The sequence below is a fragment of the Sander vitreus genome, chromosome 1 (genome assembly GCF_031162955.1).
Source record: "Sander vitreus isolate 19-12246 chromosome 1, sanVit1, whole genome shotgun sequence".
Taxonomy (NCBI): domain Eukaryota; kingdom Metazoa; phylum Chordata; class Actinopteri; order Perciformes; family Percidae; genus Sander; species Sander vitreus.
The window spans coordinates 3,217,856-3,242,500 of NC_135855.1; the positions used below are offsets into that span (position 1 = coordinate 3,217,856).

Here is a 24,645-nt window from a genome sequence, read left to right on the forward strand (position 1 = left end):
AAATGGTGCCCCATTTGTAAGGAACATGCATTTGTGGGATGAGCAGCAGCGCTGAGTATGTGGGTTGCGCCCATGAAAAATTTGCCAAATCTTCTCTGCCAATGCCAAACAGATTATTCTGCCATTGACTCGTTTGGTGTTTGGTGGATTGGATGATTGAAGTTTGAAGAAACAAGACATATTGGCAATTTAACAATGTATTCATTTCACAAACAGGAGCCTCAGTAGCGTGTTGAAGAACCTTACACAACAGCCAGTCTCCTCCTCCTCTTGCTGGTCACCAGCCTGGTCACACACTGCTGTGGGATGGCATCCCATTCTTCAACTAGCATTGAGCCAAGCTGATCCCACAAGTCTTCAATGGGGTTGAGGTCAGGACTCCTGGCAGCCCTATGAGACTGGAGATTGGCTGCGTGCAGTCTGTTCCGGATTGTCTGGGCAGAGAGCCGTCGGCCATATCGTCCTGCAAACCTTGACTGCAAATCTGTAGAAGACAGCCTACGGCACCTAAGTGCTGACAGGGTGAGGAAATGGTCTTCTTGGGGTGTCATCTTCTTGGGAAACCCACTTCGCGGCCTATCTTATCTTTGACATCCCCCGTTACATGGAACTTGGCCTTCAGTTTGGAGATGGTACTAGGGCTCACTCCAAATAATGCCGCAACTTGGTTTTGCGGAACACCAGCTTGAAGTTTCCCTATCGCAAGGGCCCTATCCAGATCAGTCAAACGCGACATGCCGATTCTTGGAGCAGACACTTACTGACTGTAGCTGTACTTACACTAGTAAGGCCAATTAGGCACCTGAGTGGCAGCACCTGGGGGTACCAGAAGCTCAAAACAAGTGTCAATAGCAACAGCAAAATAAGCTGTTTGGCATTGGCAGAAAAGATTAGCCAAATTTTTCATGGGCACAACCCACATACTCAGCGCTGCTGCTAATCCCACAAATGCATGGTCCTTACAAATGGGGCACCATTTGAAAGGGAACTAAACAGGCTTTCCAACGGTATAAGATTTATTGCCAAAAAGCATTGTTACCACAGAGAAATAATCTACCAAACACAAATGTCCTTACTTTTTGTGCTAAGTTCATAAAAAAGTGTATATTGGAAATAATTACCAACTCTGCCTTTAAAGAGAGTGAATAGAAACTTGGTATTTCATACCAACATGGTTCAAAGGTTATGCAGGGTGTCACGTCGGACAGATTTCCGTCAAACCAGATTTAGTTGGAATGAGATTAATGAAGTTCTCACCTCACCGACACCAGAAATGCAACTGTTCAGTTTGCTGTGTTGCATTTTAACTAGCTGCCATCCAGATGGATACGTTTGAACTCATTTTCTATATTGATAAGCTAAATAGAAGTGCCTAATATGAAATCAATACCACCACATTTAAAAAAATCCTTTAATAGGTCTCACATAACATTCCTTATAGGTCACTGAAAGGTTATGAAGGTGATATTTAAAACAAAGTGATTTATCAGGACATCAGGACACACTCGTCTGCTAACTAAATCTATTTGAGATGTTCCCCCTGCTCAATCTTTTTCTGGTGGTCTACAGCGTGTGTGTGTGTGTGTGTGTGTGTGTGTGTGTGTGTGTGTGTGTGTGTGTGTGTGCGTGCACGTGTGTGCTTGTATGTGTGTGTGCGTGTGAGTGTGCTTGTCTGTGTGTGCATGCGTGTGCTTGTACGTGTGTGTGTGTGTGTGTGTGTGTGCGTGCGTGTGTGTGCTTGTATGTGTGTGGTTGTGTGGTTGTGTGTGTGTGTCCATGTGACAGGCAGTCCAGAGTTGTCCAGCCTCCTTTTTTTTTTGGACTCCTTTGCAGTTCCATGGATCGTATTACTGGCTGCTCTCCCCGCACCGCTGAGCCCACCACCTCTGCGCCAATCACAGCCTGCCTTTACATACGCGCACATGCGTGCACGAACGCACAGACACAGACCCTGACACACACATACACGGCGATCCATCGCTCCGGTTCACATGCGTCCCCACCGACTCCGCGTAGCGCTGGCTGCGCCAAGATGAACGGTTATCCCGGTACCATGATCTGAACGTCTCACCGCCTGACTGACCCAGAGCCGGGGGAGAGAGAGAGAGAGAGAGAGAGAGAGAGAGAGAGACCATCAGAGAGAGAGACCATCTTTCCTCTCTCACAGCCCATCTTCCATTCGCTCGGAAGAGACCGCAGCGCGAGTCGCTTCTTTCGGCATCTTTTCTTTTTTTCACCCCCTCCTCGTCCTGCTGTTCTTACTGCATCCCTCCGTTATTGTCGGTCTCTCGGTTTAAAGGAGAAACCGGAGAGCCCGGGAGTGGTTTTGTGGAAATACATTTTTCGCATTTTTTCCCTGCTGAGTGTTGGTAGCGCGCAGTTGGTGCGCGCTTTCGCAAAATTCCGGTGAATGGTGGATTTGGCAAACATGGAGACTGTGGAGAAGGAATGCGGGGCCCTCGGGGGTCTATTCCAGGCGATTGTCAACGACATGAAGGTAAATAAAAGCTTTTTTTTTATTTTTTTTTATTTTTTTACGTTTCTCTGGATCTGTGATCGTGGTTAAACACATGTGATTCCTCCATGAGAATAATAATTCAGCCTAATCATAATGGAGCTGGTGTCTCGGTGTCTAATACCTGGACACGCACCTCTACTGAAACGGATGCTGCTTTGGATTGTATTTATTATTAAGACGGAGTGATGGCACCGTTATACTGAGAGTGATGCGGCTGCCCGCTGGGCTGTTGGTGCGAAGACCACCGGCCCTCCTCCTCCTCCACCTCCTCTCCTCCTCCTCCTCCTCCTCCTCCTCCTCTCCTCAGTCCCTAGAATATTGGCTGCGCATGCAAACGTCAATGCATCCGTTATCGGACATGCTAGACGTGCTGCTCACCTCTTGTGGGTTGTGTTGAATGTGTTTGAATAGCCTGCATAAGAGCGCAGGGGCTCCTACACAAGCTCCGTGTGTCCGGTGCCTAAATGAACCTGGAACTCCATTCATCTCGATATGTTCGTGGAGCAAATTGGCACATTAGAGAGGGCTTTAGATTTGTTTCTAATAACCTGACCCAAGATACGTCGGTTATGGCTACAGCTTGGACACATTCCGTTACATAGTCCTACACATGTGGAGCTGCTGGCTGGGTATTTACTTGAGATGCTTCATCATCACCATCACAGTCACCGTCGTCTTGTTTTTCCTCAAGCCGCTGCACGAGGAAAGATACAGACATGACCAATGCATTTTCAGCCTTGCTGTGTCGTTCTCTCTGCATGTTCCTACTGTGCGTGTCCATGAGAGTGCAGCGTCATTGATTTTCTGTCAGGCTGATCAGGCAGGAACACATGAAGGCGTGAGAAGCCGTGCAGCCGTCAGTCACCCAGCCTCCCTGTCTGTCTGCCTGCCTGTCTCCCTGTATGCCTGTCTCTGTCTGTCTGCCTCCCTGCCTGTCTGTATGATCTGTATGATCTGTGTGTCTGTTGTCTGATCTGTTGGTCTGTCTGTTCCTTCTGTATGATCAATCTGTCAGTCAGTCAGTCTGTCAGTGGTTCTGCAGCTTGATGGCTCCAGCATGGCACTAACAGCATACTGCCAGGCTTTAGTACACACCCATGCTAAATGCACTGGTCCACTCGTGCTGCTGCTGTACGATGCTCTGGATGAAAGCGTCCATCAAATGGTTCATGATACAGCCTCTGTCAATATGTCTGCCTGTCAGACGCCCATGCAGCTCTGCTGTCTGCCTGTCATCCCCTGTCTTCCCTCTTCTCCTCTTCTCTTTGTCTCACTCATTCTGCATATCAAAGATAAGCCTGTTCTCTTCCAAACTCTGCTCATTGTATTGCCGTCTACATTATGACCCCAAATGGTAGAGGTCATGTGCCATAAGAAGAGATTATTGGCTTTGTGTTGTGCAGTGAGACATGTGGGAGGAGGAGAAAGTGATATACAAGTATGTTCCTGGATATCAAGTCGATACTCATCCAACACATGATGCATGTTTCAAAGATTGTTTGCAATAGTAAATATAGAAAGAAATATAAAGGCTCATTTCAATTCAGTTCAATTTAATTCAGCATTTTACGTTACACAAGTGCATGGTGAAATTACTGAATAAAAAAATAGATGTAATGTGGGCAATTTATAGGGGTATTCCAGTGATTTACTATAAAGTGCAACGAGGACAAGATTTTCTAAAAAGAATAGTCAAAACTGAAGCAGCAGAGGCCGAGATGACTGCCTCGTAGTCCTTAGTGCGGGTCAAGCGCCAAAAAAGACAATGGATCCTACATTTCCCATAATGCACCCCAATAACATCTTTTGTTAGACCCTCCCTGCCCTCATCTTTCAAACTATGCTACCCCATTTCTTAATGCAGGCTATGTGTTCAAAATGTGTAGTCTACATGCCCAAGCCGAGATAATTATTATTATATAATATTAATCATGTTTTCCCAACTTAAGAACAGGCCCTCTGCAGGCAAAGAAGACATACTGTTATTACAGGCTGAGTGGTACTCCTTCTGTATTTACACATATCAGAATCTAAATGTCGGGTATTAATTAACTTTATATAACAAGGTCAGTACAAATGGAAAATATAAGGAAATGTAAGAAAGAATGATAGGTCTAACATATTGTGTTATGAGCATTATGTTTGGCAATTTTTTATCTGTCTACTACTCTGCTCTTTCAACAGTGATCAGATTTTCATTAGTTGTGTGCAAGTACCTTTCACTGTGAACAGATTGATATGACTTTGTTGTTTTTGTCATTTTATAATTGATATACGGTATCTAAGCTACAACTATCCAATACTTAAACCAAAGATTCAGGTTTATTCTTTGTAAAGTCAAGGAATTAGAGCTGACATGATTCATTGAGCAACTATTTTCATAATCAATTAAAGCAAAAATGCCCAACCTTCTCTAGTTTCAGATTCTAAATAGGTTTGGAGGATTTGCTGCTTTTCTTTTTGTTATGTGATAGTAAACTGAATATCTTTGGGTTTTGTCTGTTGGTCAGACAAAACAAGTAACTTCATGACATCACCTTGGATTCTGGAATATTGGGAAGGGAATCGTCCAATGTTTGCTGACATTACAAAAAAATCTGTTTAACTTAAAACGAAGCCATAGGAATAATTTATTTGGGCATAACAACAAATTAAAATATCTAAATGAAGTCTAAAGGATTGACAGGCTCCGTAGCATGGGGGTCACGCTTATTGTCCACAATGCCTGGACTGCAGACATGGCAGTGGTGAAAATATTTAGCATTGCTTGTCCTGCGATAGGACAGTAGCAGTTCCAACTACGCAGGGCATTCATCCGTACTTTGGAGCAGATTCTGAGAGCTCTATGATGGGATGCACCAACCATGCAGACCATAAATCAAGGCAGTTTCAAGGGTTCCAACTAATGGGAAATCAATATTCTGCCCAATACATCCACTTTGAGATGATAACAGACTTGTAATAATGTTCATCCTGCTAAAACCATTCAAATTGGTTGCATAGCAACATCAGCACCTACTGTATGACACATCATCTGTACTGCTCCTTAGAGTACAGAATGTAGGTGTAAAGTGAGAGGTATTGCAGTACAGCGAGATGTCAGAGTTTTTTTTAGCGTGTTTCTATGGACTTTTTTCACAGCAGACATTTTGACTTGTCATAGTAGGAAAAGCACAGCTGAAATTGATAACCTTAACGATGGCTCAATTCCATCAAGTGTCCCAGTAAGCTAGTTCAGTGAGTCAGCATGAACAATACCAGGGCCTCTCCTAAGTGGAATGCAGCCATCATTAATGGTTTTGAATACACCTGTGCTTTTCCTACTATGACATGTCAACATGTCTGCCGTGAAAAAGGTCTATTGGGACAGGAAGTTACAACTCAGTTGCTTTTTGTCAAGTTACCCCATACTCTACAGTAATGGTGTTAGCAGTAGTAGTGTTTTGCATGGAGACATGGCTGAATTGCCCCCTTATCTACAGAGCAGCATGGTGTAAAATTGAGCCAAGAATTATTGTACAGTAACATAATTGGATGAGGCTCATTTTTGTATAAAGTGAACGATTACAATCACAAATCTGTATTTAGAACATAGAATATATGTTATAACAGAAATAAAAAGAAAAACACATAAGAAGAGAGCTTAATTTCCCTGTATACCCTTCCCATTCCTCAACCTATACTACTCTCACTCATTGAACTCACTGGAGAGATACAACAGTGCGTAATTGTATTCTACAACTTTCCCTGTGTCAGATATGATATAAAGGGCTGCCAAATCTTACTGTGCGAGTTTGTCCTCTAATACATATCTTATCCTTTCCATATGTAATGTTAGTCAGGTCCTGTAGCCACATTTTGGGTGTGGGAATCGTTGTCCCTTTTCATGACATCAAAAGTAATGTTTTTGCTGTGATGAGACAGTGACCTAGCCTAGAAATCTAGACGCACCCCAGCCCAATGTACAGCAAATGTAATTTGCAGCCAGGGTCGTCTAGCAACTCTCTGTTGGCTTGCGAGCTGGAAAAACCAAACTCTAGTCAGGCCAATCACATTGTGTATAAAGTAGGTGGGCAGGCTTAACATAATGACGGCAGAGATGCGACGGTTTTTGCGAATTCCCTGCTACTTGAAAACAAAGATGATGGCTGCTGCTGCTGCTGGCGAACAGCGGTCTTTGGAATAGGCTTTGGCCGTGACTCTGGAAGACTTGGAGTTAAGCTTTTCTTTGAGAAAAGAACAAAGAACGGCACTGAAGTCATTCTTAAAAAAGGAAGATGTGTTCGGAGTTTTGCCGACCAGATACGGCAAAGGTTTAATCTATCAACTAGCGTTGCTCTGGTTGGTTGTAGCGCTATCCTATTGCGTGCAGAGCGAATTTGAAAGACAACCGTTTATCCCGCCCCTCAGATTGAGCCCTGCCAATGGTAAGTTCCCAGTCTGGCTTGTCAGGCTAACAGTGACCCTGAAATTCCACCAATTGTAGTTTTGTTCAGTTGTTCGCCATGTGTCAAACCACACCGGAGCTTCTACCAAAAAAGTAAGTAGTCTACATAGTAAAATGGTTTATTCCATTTAGTTCAGTTATCAACGACACAAATCAAAGATTTGTGGCTGTGTTTTGGTTGTTAAAATAGTTATGTGATACACAATCGGGAGTCTGCACAGGGTGTTTACTTTGAAAATAGACCGGATGCTCTAGCCTTTCCACTCCCTGCCTGGCCCGTTGAACGTTGAACGCTTCTACAACACGCTGCGTCGCGGCTGGTGGAATCACATACAATGCAGACACGCATGATGGAGTCAAGGGGTAAGAAAGGAATTGTTGTCAAACTGTAGTTTAAAGAAAGCAGCTGACACTTTCTCAGAATTAGCATAGTCATGGCAAGGCCTTTTTAAAATACGTCTGCTCATTTTAATACATTTCATAGGCAAACACATCGAGAACAATATCACCAAAGCTTTAATTCTGATGTCACCCTTTACTATAACAATGTGTAGTCTTTATATATATATATATATATATATCTTGTACTTATCTTGCTCTCTCAGGCTCTGATGCACACACAATGCAGAATAAAATTGGGTAATCAATGTTCAAAGAATACCACTTTAAAGGCATCTCCCTGCTTCTCTTACACTGTCTCTGTTTTTTTAAATCTATTATTCATTTGGTTTCTAATGGTTCTCTTGTTTTTGCTATTCAGCTCACTCTGATATATATGGGTCACTACAACCTGGGCCAGAAACACTACTGCCTGGTCTAAATTCCTGAATCCCCAAGGAGGCACTGAATGAACATCAGTGAGTGGATGTGATGACGTGAACATTGAGTCATCAGCCCTCAAACTTACTTTGACTCAACAGGAAACAATGTGGCTTTAATCAATGTTTATAGCCCAACAACGAAGAAGCCATTTGTCAGATGGAGCAAATGGATTAATAGTTTTTCGTTATTGGTTCTTGGAAACAGGCTGGTTTTGAAAGCCTTGGTTATTAAGTGGATGCAAGACTTGGGCAATGACACATTAAGATGCACGGTTTGTGCCCCAACTGTTCCACATGATCCATGTTCAAATGCAATACGTACACTCAAAAGGAATGCAGGACATGTGGAACTGATTGGTTGATGTATACCAATAACAAATTTGTGATGTGACTGTTTAAATACCTATCAAAACAAACAAATCACATATTCAAACTGTTATTAAACTGCAGGTCATAGTTTGAGTTTCCATATAGGTGCAAGACTTATTAAAATAAGTTTCATTTCAATGTAAATTAAGTGCAAATTAGTATCAATATTGATATTTAGTAATAAGCTAGGAATTGACATGCTTTGGAAGCAAAATAAATACAGTTGAAACAAGTGATTAACTGATAAGTCAATTGACAGAAAATGTATCTGCAACTATTTTGGTAATCAATTAATCAATTTGATTAGTCATTTGCTTGCAACATTCTCTGGTTCCAGCTGTTCACATGGGACCATTTGCGGCTGTTCTTTGTCATGTATGAAAGTTAACAGAATATTTTTTTTGGTCGGACAAAACAGCAAGATTTCAAGAAGTCTTTTTCGGATTTGGGAAATTGTAATCTGCATTATGTACTATTTTAATATACTTTCTAAAAATTCTAAATTAATCTGCAGATGAATTGATAATGAAAATAATTGTTAGTTGCTGCCCTAAAAGTAAATCAAATGACTTGCCGTGACTAGTTTTACTGGCTGCACAGTTGCTTGTATTATCTTGTTTTTTATTAGATTAGTTGCACTTCCTGTTCAAAGTAGGTTTGACACATCCTCTCAGCTGTGAATGCAAAGTCAAGAACATCATTAAGAACAAAAACAACAAGGCACATCTTAAGGCTCCTGAAATATAAGATATCTGAACAACACACATTCTTCTTTCTTGTCACAACCCGGCGCCTGCATTACCCACAATGCAACTTGACGACGAACAGTTTTGAGATATTGCTGTTATGCTAGTATTGGCTAATGAAGCCTTGAGCCACTAAAGCAGAAATGAGGAGATTATTGATGAGATGAGATGACAAACCTTCTAACTCCATACTCCCAGATCTTCTTCATGTTCAAATTTGTAGTCTTTAGGCCCAACTATTAACATCACATTAGGCAATTTGTGAGATTTTGCACAGCTCCCTCTGAAGACATAAAAGACACCTGCATTTACAAGTCCCAGCAGGAATTATCAATATACTCCAAATCCTTTTTGCCCTGTCGGGGGGGATACAGGGTCAGCAAGCTAGTGCAACATCCTGGCAGCATTTAGAAGTGAACTATCTAACTCAATGATACCATGCACATTTTGGCTGGAGTCATACCTTTGCCCTGAGTTTGTGGACAATCTCTGCGGCCAGTATGCCATCCTGCCATCCTGAGTATTTGGTTACATCTTTACTTACTACTAGACCTGAGACTGTACTTGGTGGTTTTAGGTGTCATGTCATGGTCATGTTCACAACCAGAGCCATGCTAATTGCTGCTGTCTGCCAATGTCAGCAGAGTAAATCTATGCTGTTTAGAAAGCACTTTTTCCTTCCTCTTTCCCCGTCACCTTCCTCTTTCTCCTCCTGCTCCTCCTCGGGTCCTCCCTTCCTCTTTCTCTTCTCAGCAGATCCTCCACGCAAAGCAACCAGTCACTCTTCTCTGTCTGCTTCATCTGTGTGATCTGTGTGTACATTATATATGTAAATTGGCCTTGGTCTCTTTTGTGCTATATACATAGACCTGATAACTGTAAATGAATAATTGTGAACAGTGGGAGCTGCCAAGAAGCTCATGATGAGATAACATTAGTCATGAGGTAGGCTAATTGTTGCAGTTTAGTGGTTGTGATTGTTCTTTCTGCATTTAAAGATTAGGGTGTTTGGTATTTTAAATATACGTACAGTATCAAACCTTCCCATATGCTCATACAGTAAATTATGTGTGTGTGTGTGTGTGTGTGTGTGTGTGTGTGTGTGTGTGCGTGTGCGTGCGCAATATGTTGTTGTCTGCCAATGTTTATCCCTAGAGGCTATGTCTCGTAACGTTCTAGTGAATTACACCCACCCACACCCACACACACACACACACACACACACACACACACACACACACACACACACACACACACACACATAGGTCACAGAGGGATAATATGATGAGACGCAGAGGTCATGTTCACGGTCAGCTGGCTATTTGGACCAGTATTTTGTTGACAGTCGCAGTAGGATGGAATGAAGAAGAATATGATTTCCTGGTCCCTTAAGAACCAGGATAGAAAGGTTTTAAAAAGGCCTTTTCACCTTTTTAGTCACATCTGGATTTTTTTAGCTCATGCATTTGTGCTTAGTCCTAAAATGCTGTGTAAAATATAAAAATGGATGTGGTTAATAGAATCACATAAAATATACTATGCTTAATTCCAGCATCGCTGTTATTTTGCATGTTGCATGTTTATGTTAGGTGTTAACGTTTTAAGCAAATAGAAGAAAACAATTTACATTTGTTTAAATTTCCATATATCGAACATCCAGCCCGTCCTCACCCAGAAACGATTTTATGTGTCGATCGTACAAGCAGTTCATAACAACCCACAATTACGTTTCTTGTTAGGCAGTAACGTTTCGTGGCTGTAGTAATTATTGCAAGGGCAAATGAGGCAGTGAAGCAAGGGCAGGTTAGGGTGGTGGATGGGTAAAACAAACAGGACTTTCACTCAGGAAACCAGTTTTTATGTCCCGTGTGAAACCAAAAGTCAACTGTAATTTTGAAATGATGAACATGCGCTGGTTTATTGGCATTTCTTTAAACCAATCACAATCGTCTTGGGCGGCGCTAAGCCCCGGACGAAGCCACGGTGCTGCTGCAAAATAGCCTCGGGAAGGAACTTGTTTTGGTGGAACGTGTACGTTCAAAAGTTAGACAGACAGTCTAGCTAGCTGTCTGGATTTACCCTGCAGAGATCTGAGGAGCAGTTAACCATAGTCCTCAGAAATCCACCGGAGTTTAGAACGCCAACACAAAGAAAGAGGAAGGTAACGGACATCCGGCCGAAATGAGGGACATCCGGCGGAATTTTCGGCGGCACCTGAAAAACCTCCGGACCTGAACCTCCCGGAAGTGAAACGTCGTCGATATAGACTACTGTACATTATTAAACCACAATCCTGCGGCAGTAAATAGTAGAGTCTTTGAAAATCAAAGTGCTCTGTCGCTTAGGTATGTGTTGGATGGATGTATGTAGGATGTGTTGTGAACAACATCATTAGTATTAACCTTAAAAATCCAGTACACACACAAATCTGATGAAATCTGTTATATTGCAGGTATGTAGGTAACCATTTATTTTCCAAAAATACAGTATATACTAACATACAGGCATACATTGATACACACAGTATCAGTCAAAATCTGAAACACATGCTATATTATACTGATTATATGTAGTTAAACTACAGCTGGCACTGCATTTAAAGGCTTTTAGGATACTACATGCGTGTGCACAGTGCCTCTACTAGATATTGTAAGCATGTCTACACCTATATTCTTACAGACAGTATATTTTTCCTACATATTGTAGCCTATATTAGAGGTATGCAGAATAGTTGTGCTATCATTATGCTAATGGTGCTAAGTTATGCTCTTCATTTCATATCATTGTAAATTGATCCATTTGAATTTGTAGATTGGTGTGCACACTTAATAAGGACACATTATTTGTTGTATTCATTATAACTATGGGATATAAGGATGCCAATAATTCCATAAACACATATCAGCCATAAGAGCTTTTTTCTTCGGTCATGCAGAGATGCCTCCTCAGAGTTAAGTCCTCAGCTCAGTTATGGTGGGAACTGGGTAGAGACTGTGGCTTGTGTTGGCCAGCCACATGTGCTTTGCTTATATTCTCTGGCCATGACAATGCTTCACACCGCCATGTGTGTAGTCGTGGGTTAGTGTCCCTACAGTCTTAGCGTAGCAGTGCTTTCTAGGGCTGGCTACAGAATTTAGTACTTTTTAGGCAGCGACCGAATTGCCTCTAAAGTATCGAGTATCGAAAAAGGCCTCGTCATTCAATACCCAATTTCAATACCTAAGGAGTAAATCTCTTCAGTGTCATCGAGCCAATAAGCATGCAGCACGCTTCTACCAACATCTATTATGTTTGTGATTGGCTGTCTAAAGTTACACGTCTTAGAGACACGCAGGAAAAAAACTCGACGTTACACAGAGACAGAGCTCACGTAGTAGGAGCTGAAAAATAAATAGAAAGATTTGTGTAATGTTGTAATTACTTTTTGTTTTTTAAAATTTGTGTCGAAAAAAGTATTATTTAGGAACCGTTATCGAATATTTTTGAACGATACCCAGCCCTAGTGCTTTCATGTAGATGACTTCCCTGTAGTATGACTTATGCTAATTGTTGGCTTACAATTACTGTATACGACAAACTCAATTCTAAAAAGGAATTGAAAAGAATAAAAAATAAAAACAAACAAATACTGCCATTTAAACGTTGGTGCTGGGGTGTCCTGGTGGAAGACTTCTATATGCCTGGGATGTCCCTGCTTCGATTCCAGCAGGGGACCATAATTCATGTCTGTTTCAACTAGCTCTCTAATAAAAGGTAAAATGCCAATAAACATTTTCTAAAAAGTTCATTTACATACATTGTACATTCAAATCCAAAACCCCACTAGCAGGGAACTTTGTTTAAGCTTTGTTTAGGGCTGGACATTCTCCAATAGATGTGCATGTGGTTCTGTTTTTCCTGCTTCAGGTGTCTGCAGGCAGATGTGTTCACACGTGCAGTTGGCATGTTGGTCAGTGCCTACAGTCTGATTAGCCTGGTCCTACCAGACCCTCATACATTTCATTTGAACAGAGAGTCTGGCCACTCTCCATTGACAAGTGTTAACTTCCTTGAAGACGGAAACTCTGCTGAAGTTTAAAACTATTGGATCTGCCCAGAGCCACTCTGGTAGCCTGGCTCCGCCCTCCTACGTACTGTCTGGTAGGACCAGGTTAACAAGAGGGGAGACAACAACAACTATCGGCTTAGCATCGCTAGCACTAGCCTTAGCTAACTCCTTCACCACTAACGGAGCGAGCTGGAAAATCAAACTGTTCCCGAACCCCGTGGGGAGGAGGGCCACAACATCATGGCCACCAACAAAACTCAGCAAAGATTGTTCTTGCTCTGGCTTTAACTTCTGGATATTCGGCAGCGTTGCCACAACAGACCGCATCTTTCTCTCCCGCCATTACGGAACTACAACTCAAACTAGCGCACGTCATGACCTCATCGTCATCGTTCTCAGCCACTCCCTCTGTTCGCTGATTGGACCGCCAAATATTTGAAAACCCAAGAATATACCGCAAACCCAGACGTAGTACTGAAGGAAAATGAAAATTGAGCAGAAGTATGTAGGAGGGCGGAGCCAGGCTACAGTCTGATTAAAATGTTGGGCTGAATGTGGGTGGTTGGCGTGGACCGTCACGGAAATGGGCAGATGATGTCATTTATGTCCCGCTGACACTGAAAATATAATTTGCTCTTCAGGTGTGCCTCCACCACTTTGTGTTTGTGCAGATTATTCTCCTCTTTCCTAGCAGATCCTCTCAACTTTGACTATTATTTTATCAATTCATTGATTTATAAACTGGTCTACAAAATCAGTCCAAAGTTGAGTATCATAGAAGGTTCAAAACATCCAGCAAATATTCATAGCCAGATATAGAAATATGATGCAACTAATTGATTATGAAAACGATTAATTCTCTGTCAATCAACTAATCATTTCACCTCTTTATTGCATTGCCATCTAAAGGTCTCTCTCTTGGATTGTTATATCCGGGTGATGAGTGGCATGTCTGTACATTTGCTGGACAGTAGTAGCCTGGAAATCCAGACCCAAATCCGAAAGATTAAGGGTCTGGCATTGAGTATTGAAAATGGCCCAACTCGAGGGGCAGCATCAAGCATGCATTTGAAAATCTCACTGCACGCAACTGGATAACTCTACGACCAATCACAACAATACACGGGGTGACGTATCCAGAGCCCCATACGCTTAGCTACCAGCGGAGCTAACTGGTAGATTAAACTGTTGTCATCTGTTTAGCTCGCCTCTGGCCCCCCCTATATCAGATACACCGATGTGATTGGTGCAGCTCGGCTACAAAGGCATAGATAATGAGCATCATTACTCAGTGCCAGAGTGATTCGCTGAGAAAATTCAAATTGTGCTCTTGCGACAACTCTGGATTTCCAGGGTAGTACAGTAGTATATAAAGGCCATAAAGGTCACATTTAGTCTTAACAGAGAAATCCTATATCCTGATGCCCTCAGAGTTGGACAAAATGAAGTAATTTACATTTAAGGTATCAAAGCAACATGTAGAAAACAACACTCAATCACTGTATAGTGCATTGGAAGCCTTCATTTAGCAATCAATTTTAATAATGTTGAATTTGTATGTTTTTCTACAACTCAGGGACAAAATCCCATCAGTACTTGGGTTCAGTGGCCACAGTGTCTGAGGCCTGTCTGCCTCCTCATTAAAGTGGTAAGCTGGAAAAGCAACATCAACAAACCAGGAGAAGTGGAAGTAAAGTGGTCAGTATTCTCACAGAGACGGCCCATTGTTGTCCAGCCTTTTAAAAACCTGTGACAATTATGTCCTATGACTCTGGGCCATGCTGCAGAACTGAAGATGCTCTGTGGAAGCATATCATTAGTCCAATCTGTGGTTTGTTTGTGTCTGTGTGGTCCCGGGGACTTCCCAACACAGCGCTGTCGTAAAACAGGCCTGTGTTGCGTGTCAATGGATAGAAGGAGGAAAAAGACAGAGACTGCTCGCTCAACGCCATGGCTACTGTATGTTAATGCAGCCTTAGTTCCATTAGTAGGCCTTTTTCACAGCAGACATTTGGAATTGTCATAATAGGAAGAGTACAGGTGTTGCTAATAACATTGACCATGACTCTGTTCTATTCAAGTGTCCCAGTACAAGCCGTTCTCTTGGTTCACTTGGTCAGTGGCTCTCAACGTTTTATACCGACGCAAACATCACCCTTTAGCGTCTGAGCTATAAGATGATAGAGAATTAAGAGCTACGACGGTACTGAGTAGTATGAAAGACTACAAATCTGCATAAGGAGTTGGTTGGGGCGGTGGATGGGTCAAACAACACAGGACTTTTACCCAGGAGACCGGAGTTCATGTCCCGTTCTTGTCCCGTGTGTCACTAAAACGTACATTTTGTAACCCCACCCACCATTTTTTCCTAAACCTAACTGTCCTGCAGTTTCTAAACCTGACATGCCGCATGTCAGTTAAACCCAGAGCGTCAAAAAGTGACACTAAAAGTCTTGACCAAGCGCGTCTAAATTTAACGCCAAAAAGCTAGATGCCAAGGGAGACTTTTTGCATCAGAAACAAACGCCCAAGGCACCTGAGCACGTTCGACGTGCTAAGAGTGAGAATGTTTTGCCCAGTAAGCCACAAAAGTGTGCAGTGTTTCTACCAGGTTCACTGCTTTGGGGCAGGGTGAGGGCCCATTCTACCACTTAAATAATTTAAAGCAACTTTAGAATATTTATCAGTTAGGCTACTTTGAAATCCACATGAAACGTTCTTCACATCGGCATACGTTTCATCCACTGCACAGCACTTATTTAAAGCACCGTCAGCATGTGTCCTTCACTACCGAGCAGGCGGCGGTAACAAACGGTCACAACCTTAGCTGTGTTTCAGCTGTCTCTCCTCTATTCCGAGTATGCAGCATGATGCCTGCGCGGGTTAGTGTAGCTTTCGTGGTCAGTGTAGCAGCTTTACACCTCTTCCTAACTGGACACGATACAAATGAGCGATTACCAGATTGTTTGAGGGTTTCTTAATGAAGATGTCCTTACCTGTTCCGTGTGTCAGCAAACAGGCTCTGCGACTGCGATGTTGCTTGTGTGAAAAAAACTCTCGCCCTGTCTCAGTGTGTTTTTGCGAAGTTTTGTGCACTTCCTCCACCTCATTGGTCAAAATCGACACTGAAACTGCACTCAAACAATATAGAAACAAGGCAACTTACCTTAGCAAATGTTAGCTACTTGTTAGCAGAACAATGCCTACCTAGCTGAGTTTCAGAAGAACACACAGCAGTGAAAGGCAATGTTGACCGGCTTTCTCACGCATGGGTAGTTGACTGAAAAAGAGCAGTGTTGGCTTAATATCACATCATACAGTATATATCATCCCCTCAATGTTTGCGTTCCATCTGCCACAGTGCACTTGCTCGCTGTATGCTAGGAAAAGGTGTCAGTTGATATAATGGTCGCGCTCTGCCGAAGGCAAGCTGTGACAGACGTGTCCACTGCGACCGTGCCAATGTATTTTGGCCGTCCCCACACTCGGAGAAACACGAGAGAATATTAATGATTGTTTGAAATTTTAGCAGCGGCGCTCACCATTCTGCAGAATGAATATATCACTGGTGTGACAGTGAGCCTGCATGCACAACACCAGAAAGCAACCAGAAAGCAAAATAGAATTCAGACGTCAATCATTTTTTATTGTGACATGTTAAACTGTCTACCATGCAAACCATGGCTCTTTTGTAGAGCAGTTTGTAACATTCCTCTAGCTAAGCAGGGTTATATAAACCTTTGCGGTATGTGATATGTCTACGACAGTTTGAAATGGTCAACTGCACAAATTTGATAGTCAAATTTAACCAAAAGTTTACTTAATGCAAACATTTGCTTTACTTATCACAGCAACATCCATTGGAATGAATTGATTTTGGTCAGACTTTTCGCTACCATGAATGCTGCAGTTTTGGGATATTTCAACTCTGACATCCTTGTAGCTCAAGAATTTCTTCAGGAAATACATTTTGAAATCAAACGGATTAAAAAAAAAGGCATAAGGCAAGGTCAAGAAGGAATCTAGTTTGTAGAGGAGCTGATTTATTTTAAAAGTGACAAAAGAAAAAGTGATTTGATGGCAGGTTTGGTGGTAATTTCCCCTAAACTGCAAGACACACTTGCAGCTTAGGGGAAATGACCTCATTAAAATGCATGGTTTTGTTTTAAAGTGATTCAGATGACATTGAAACGTGTTTTCTTTGCAAAAACAACCATGTTAAAACATTCTGTTGAGTTTCATGAGTAGAAGGTGGCAGCCGAATCCCAGGAGCATCTCCCTCGTTAAAACTCGTTAAATTCTCTGCAGTCGTTAGGCCCCGGGGCTCGTTAGGGCCGCTGGAGATGAATGGCGAGGTCTGGCCATGGGAGGCGTGCAGGCTGCTGGGAGCCAGCCAAGACACCCTCTCTCACTGAACCCTTTGTCAGGCCTGTCAAAGCCTTCTCATCACACTCAGCTGTTCACTGTAAAACCCACTGATCATTATGAACAGGCCAGAGACACAGAATAACAATGAATGTGGCAAATCCATATTCTCTTGTTCATTTCAAAAAGAAACTACTGGATGAACAGAAAGTTCTCTTCATGCTCTATATATCTCATATTAATGTTGGAGAGATCTGTTTGATTTAACTCTGTATGTGCTTACATGTGTGTGTATGGGGGCTTGCATGATTTCAGACTGAGCGAGAGCTAATGTGTCAGTATATGGAATTCAATGATTGTTTCATCTTTAATGCCACAAGTTGCAGAAGCGAATAGAATGGTACAGCTGTAGAGAAATTCAGAGAAGAAAAATTCCAATGCAGCATCTTTATTCATCCATAAAGAATCTCTGCCCCTTCCTCTCCATCAACACTGACAGCCTCTTCATCTCACAACATACTGTAGTGCTGTGCAGCCCTGCCTTGCTTCCTGTCATGTGTTTATATAGCTATACATTACAACATCCTCCGTAATATTGCACGGTGGCCAAGGACAACCCAAGAAAATTATAACATTATGCAACAGTACGTTTTTATGAAATCATTGTCTAAATTATAGCCATACTGATAAGCCAATTAGCACATTACAGATGTATAGGTATTGGCATGAATATTAGCTGATAGGTAACAAGGAATGCTAACAGAAATGCCAAATAAATGTTTGTGATTTTAAAAAAAACATGCTGTTTTCACATAGTTTGCCCACCAGAGAGCCATGACTCAATGACAAGTTTATTTTTCGACTGAAAATATCCCACTCAGTACATATCTTGGTCACAATGCTTAACAAAACCTTATCAAAATGTTGTTTTATGTTGTTGACTTATGTGTTTATGTAAGAAAATAAATATAAGCTGGGATGTCATGCCATAGTCATAGGGGGCTTTCACACCAGCACCATTTAGTTTGGTTGAATCTTACTAGAGATTATTTTCCCTCTTGGTTTGGGCAGGTGTAAATGCAGCAATCACACTCGGGTGCGCACCAAAAGTGGACCAAACAAGCGTAGCGAGACCTCCATGATGAGGTGGTCTCGGTACGCTTTCAATCCAACAGCGGTTAATTTTTGGTTAGAACGTGATCCGATCTCAAACCGTACCAACTGTGTACTCCTCAAGTCTGAGCTAAATATCCATCTTCATCCGCTTGATGAAGATGGATAAATTTGGGGGGCAGCGGAGCAAGCTAAAAACACAACATTGACACACTATCTTCTAATAAACTTGTTATGGCTAACCTAGTTCCTCATTCAGCAGATACAGAGCCTGTTTGTGGCCATAAGATGAATATTCACTCTCCTTTTTGCTCAGTTTTGATCTCCACCTAGCAGCTAAATGTTGTACTATGTTCACCAGCTAGCCATTAGCTTAACTGAAAGAGGTGAGCCAAAACAGTTAAGTTGCAGGCCGCAAAACGATAGGCTGAAAGATGCCGAACTGCTCCACAAAGTCTGTCTCAACAGTTGTCTAGGTTAGTCACTGCGATCGACCACATACGCATTGCGCATTTGATCCATTGCTTATATAACAATTTAGCAAGTTCAGCTTCGGGGTCCGATTTTTTTCCTTTCCTTTTTTCCACAACACAGACTAATTCTGGAGGTCAACAGTAACAGTAACTCCTCTAAAGCCACACATTGTTGCAACCGTTACTAAATTAGGCTCAGAATATGATGCACTTCCTCATCTGTCTTTAACTTCAACCAAATCTGCTCAGCGTGTTTAGGACACACTCAGTCTCATCGCTTTCATCAGGCATAGCAATCATCAAGTTCCTCTGCTCCTTATCTCTGCATACATATCTCTCTGAGTGCTGAGGGTCACAGTAACAGTCGCTGTCACTTACCCTAAGTGGTCTGATGGACGCACCTTCAGCATGCATCAATAGCCCTTTCACACGATTGGAGCAGTGCAGATAATAATGGCTTTCAGCCCAACAAAGGAGAGAAAAGAAAAAGCTAAGTGGCATCTTTATACCTATAAAAGCCTGGATGATTGATGGCTGCTACCGTCCAATGACAGGTAATGTAGATGGCCACCCCTCGGTCTTGTCTTTTATCAATGTGCTGTCTGTCCTGTGTGTAAATCTCTCTCTACATTACATGATTCATGACTGAATAGTTACATTTATGTATAAAACACAGCGTTGGCCTGAAAGCTTCATAGAACTGAAAGGGGAACGCCACATCACAATCAGTTTCCAGGTTTGCCGGCAGGGTGTACGAGCTTAAGCCGGTGTGCTTTCACGCACAACGTGCTGAACCGGCATTCGTCCTTCTGACATGTTCTAGCCTATTAAATAGGCTAACGTTAGGCTACATCAGTAACCTGTGCCGACGAAGGCGTCGCATTGGTGATAAGCAGTGTTGGGCAGTAAGGCGCTAAAGAGGCATTACTAGTTTAACTACATTTCTCAGTGTTGCTGTTTTCTGAATCAAATAGTTTTCAGTAGCGGTGGTGCCCACACAAGCTACATTTCCTCAAGCATTTGTGAAGCTCAAGGGCAGCGGAGCTTTCTGATGCGGCATTAAATAAAACTGCTGAATATCACTGATGCCACCGCCATTAACGGACATGAATGTGGTGTACATGCATGCATAAAACAATAGCTTCGTGACTACTTTTGCCATGTTGCTGTAGCTTGTTACATTTCTTTGGGAGGTAATGTCAGCTTTAGTGTGGTGAAGCTTCATTTAATGTAAAGTAACTGATAGCTTAGCTCACTACACTTTCCAAGTTGCCCAACACTGGTATTAAGCAACATTAACGGTGCCGCTATTGTCTGACAGGCTAAACGCAATTTATTGTTGACTCTGAGCTGAGAACGGCACCATAAAGGGTACCAAATTTCAGTAGAGGTGCAAGGCGAGAACGGTGCACATTGTGTTTGTTTACAAGAAAGTTTATGTTCTTTTTGGGGTGACAAGACAAGACATGACAAAACTGAAACCTATGCCACTGAAAGAGACAAGGCAATGTGTAAACACTGCAGGAAAAAAGTAATTCACCACACCACCAATCTTCCGATTGGTAGACGACCACTCTACCACCTAGTGGTACAATTTGGTATACTGGTACAGTTGTTTGACTTAATATCAAACTGGTTTAAACATTTTTACACTGGCCAAACTCTAATGGTTAGCAATACTCAGGTCGTAAAAACTGTGTAATGTATAATTGTATGATGTTGTCTGTGCCTCTGGAGAAGCTTTCCAAAGTCTGTGTTGCAACTGAAGGCATGGGTAATTTAGCATGCAGGCAGCATTATGAGAAGTCTAGTATCCAGTGTTTTGGAGCTTAACATACAAGGGGTCCTCTATTCCATAAACCATTTTCTGTCACATTTCAGTTTTGAATGGTTGTAGCTGTGTCTGAAAAAATGGTACGATCCTTTCCTCCTACTCTTTCATCTTTCATTCCTGCTGCGATACAGTAGCATGACACATAGCAACGGATTAAGTGTGTACATTCATGGCTAACCATGCTGCCATATTACATGACATTCATAAGTACTGTTAAGCACATAACATGATCCAGACATCCCATTGGGCAGATGTTTCACTGATAGGGCATCTAAGATCTCTGGCCTTGCTGTGCAGAGACACAACAATACACAGATGGTTTTCTTTTCCCCCTCATCACTGTGTTTAGATTGAAATTAGCTGCTGCATTTCATTAATTATGCAGCGAGGCAGCCTCTGTCTCCTCATCTGCATGCTGATCCTTTTCCCTTTGAAACAAAGTGCCAGCCGATGTGACGATGAAGAGTTTTACTCAGCATGGTGGAGGGAATCATGACTCCACTTATATTACATAATGCATAATGCTTTTTTCAAGTAATATTAAGTTATACTCTGATATCAAATACGTTACAATTTCTCCCATGTTAGTTCTTCAGCTATTTTTGTAATCCACCAGCTCTATGGTTAAGGCTTTGTTAAAGTTAGGAAGTGAAACTACTAGGTTGAGGTTAGTGACAGATTGCAGTCATGGTCAGAAGAAACATACTCTATATTGACGACGTTTACATTTCATTGTTCAGGTGCCGTCGGAAAATTCCGCCGGATGTCACTCATTTCGGTTGGATGACCGTTACCTTCCGCTTACTTTGTGTTGGCGTTCTAACCTCCTGTGGATTTCTGAGGACTGTGGTTAACTGCTCCTCAGATCTCTGCAGGGTAAATCCAGACAGCTAGCTAGACTGTCTGTCCAATCTGGGTTTTATGTTGTACGACTAAAACAACCTTTACTTGTACACATAATCCACCAAAACAAGTTGCTTCCCAAGGCTATTTTGCAGAGGCACCGCTGCTCCGTCCGGCGCTTAGTTCCGCACAAGAGGATTGTGATTGGTTTAAAGAAATGCCAATAAAGTAGAGCACGTTTTCTCCCATCCTGGAATGCTGTGTGGACTAGCCAGAACCTCGTCCGCAGCACTTTGGAGGAAGGTCTGGCAATGTGAGACTAGAAGAAACAAGACTGTCCTCCCTAGAAAAACTCTTTTTGTTTAAGCAGCAATTATTAGTGATATTTACGTATATAGTGAAAGCCGAAAGTAAGGTTACCAAGCATAAGGTTAGGGTGGTAGATGGGTCAAAACAAACACAGGACTCACCTAGGAGGCTGGGGTTTGAGTCCAGTTTGAAATTAAGTTAATAAAAATAGTATTTTTTACTTTACTGAACAAACAGAACTACGTCATGTTCTGAGTCACTTGCGTAATCAGAAGTAAAGTCATGTAAGGCCTCTTTCACACTGGCTGCGTGGCGTGAGCGTGTCAGCTGCGTGGCGTGTCCGTTTTTATTTCGGCTCCCATGTTAACAGGTTAGAGCTTGCACACTGCCTGCGTGACACGCACGTCTCAGGTGCGGCTCGAGCCGTGGTGAAAACGCGTACATGGTAGATTTTTCACACGACACACAAGCGTGTTGGAAGCGTCTCCAGGCAAAATAGAATATAATACGAATAGATGTTTATATGTCATTTTGACACGGATACATTTAATAAATGACATTTTGATGTTTGAAAGTCTCTACGTTTTGACATTAATGCAGATATTAATGTAATTTAAAAAAAAAGCAATAAATAATTACCGATTTTCAAATATTGCACCTGTCAATACAGAATACTGTAGCCTGTTTTGCCGTCAATACTGCAATCAAATCAGTATATAGGGTTGAAGAACATGCTTTTTTCATTTTATCAATGGGAAACACGTGTACAGACAAGGCTAGCAGCAGCAGCGTACTGACAGTTTAACATGTCAGTATTCAATTCCTTTCAGTATTTTAAAGGATGGCTGTAAGTTCTTCCTATGTACAGTAAGTGACTCTGAATCACTGTAATGGTGCGGTTGACTACAAAGCAGACAAAAGATGGCACAATTATTTCTGGGAGACGTTGAGATAGATAATATAGTATTTTTCTCTGTGGGATATACATCCATCCCCAACTTTGATAAAAATGAGTTTGATCCTCTTTATTGAAAACTCCAAGCCAGTCGATTATGCATATTAGGCACTGTGAAATTAGCCCCTTTTGTTTGGTTCTTGCATTTCTCTTTTAACGTGTGAATTGGCTCGATTATACAACAAAAAATCGAGCTAATCCTCACGTCCCTCTCTGCCTGCCTCCACCCGTCCTCTCTCTCCCTCTGCCTTCATTGCTGGATTTCCTCTGTTTTTCTGTCTTGCTGTGGGGGAAACAAAGGGAACAAAAGAGCGAGAGGAGACAGTAAGCTTCTCATCCTCTGTAGTGAGTGGTGGAGTGGAGCTCTCAATGGAGTGCTGGGCAGACTGGGTGGACTGGTGGTGCTCTGAGAACTAGGCCAGAGGACTGGTGACAGCACCCCAGAGTCCGGAGTCAGGACCAGATGAAACGGAGGATTACTGGAAGATAGATTGTAAGGGGAAAAGGGAAATAAACAGTCAATGTATTGCTCAGTCTCAGGGATGAGGGATAATTATTGAAGGGATAGAATAAGATGGCGGGTCCCTGTACACAGTGGGATTTAAGGCAGGGATCAAGTGGAGGGTAATGCATAGTTTACCTACTTTTTGTTTTTATACACACACAAAAGAACAAGTTTGAACCCAATTGATACAATTAAGCAATATTACACGAGAGGGTTTGATTTAACGTCATTATTGGCACGACAGTGATGCGGCTAGGACCGAGGCGCTTGCACGTGTCCCATTAAGATGGTTCTTACTATATATGCCTGGAACACTGACACAGATCTATCTTTTCATATACAGATATTTATTGTGTTGAAAATCTGTGGACACAATTGGCAAAACACCAAACCAAGTGCTTAAAAGGTTTTTCTATTAGAACTGGACTAGATCTAGTAGCACAGAGAACTTATTCTGAAATGTACAATATATATATGGTAGTCCCTGCTAAGTCATGTTGTGACTAGGTTATAAGTCTGTAAATAAAGTACAAAGCAAGCAAAACAGTCAAAGGGTTCAATTGCTGATTGCCAGCGATCATCAGCGGGGGGTCAGAGCTTTTCAACCTTATTTAACACTGCTTAGGGTGGAGAGAGGCAGGGATAGCGGAACAAAACAGTAATGGTGGGGTAAAAGAGGGATGGTGGAGAGGAAATAAAAGCTATCAATCAAAGATAGTGGGACTGTAACTGGAAGAAAGGAAGGAAGGGAGGAGGAAGAAAAAAACAGTTTCTGGGGTTAGAACTCAAGTTACAGCCAGACCAAAAGTGTCAATGCTGCCAGACGCCTCCCACGTTCAACCTTCTGTCCAAATGCAGTTTGCCGCTTGCCTTTATGGCTGTTTAAGTTTTAGGTGTATGAGTGAAATAGAAGCTCAAATATCTGATTTCAACTGTCTACAGCTTGCCTCATTCAGTGTGGCTTTCTTTCTGACAGAGGCAGTGATAAAGTAGTGGAAGCATAGACTGTAATATTAATGGACAACGCATCCGGTTCGGAGAAGTGCCTTAAACCTGCATTCTGTCTGAATTCCAGCAGGGGGCGACACGTGTGGTTGCAAAAAGAAGTCAGTTTCTGTAGAAGTCTATGAGAAAGTGACCCACTTCTCACTTGATTTATTACCTCAGTAAACATTTTCATGATGAGTATAGGGTCTCAATCGCTAGTTTGAAGTCTTCTGCAATACAGAATTATGTTAATTTTTTGAATTATGGTCTCGTTGATTTTAAAATCGGCGATAAAGCAGGGGGTGTTTTAGG

The 24,645-nt window shown here is 42.1% G+C and overlaps 1 protein-coding gene across 2 annotated transcripts in view; it reads left to right on the plus strand.

The window, feature by feature from the left end:
- Window positions 1-1,828: 1,828 nt before the first annotated feature.
- The window catches only part of mtss1lb (MTSS I-BAR domain containing 2b), a 99,348-nt gene continuing 76,531 nt past the window's right edge, over window positions 1,829-24,645 (plus strand). For both annotated transcript variants that reach the window (XM_078249096.1, XM_078249184.1), the window contains exon 1: window positions 1,829-2,497. In XM_078249096.1, the coding sequence (XP_078105222.1) occupies window positions 2,411-2,497 (87 nt within the window). In that variant the 5' untranslated portion in view covers window positions 1,829-2,410. The remainder of the gene's footprint in view (window positions 2,498-24,645) is intronic.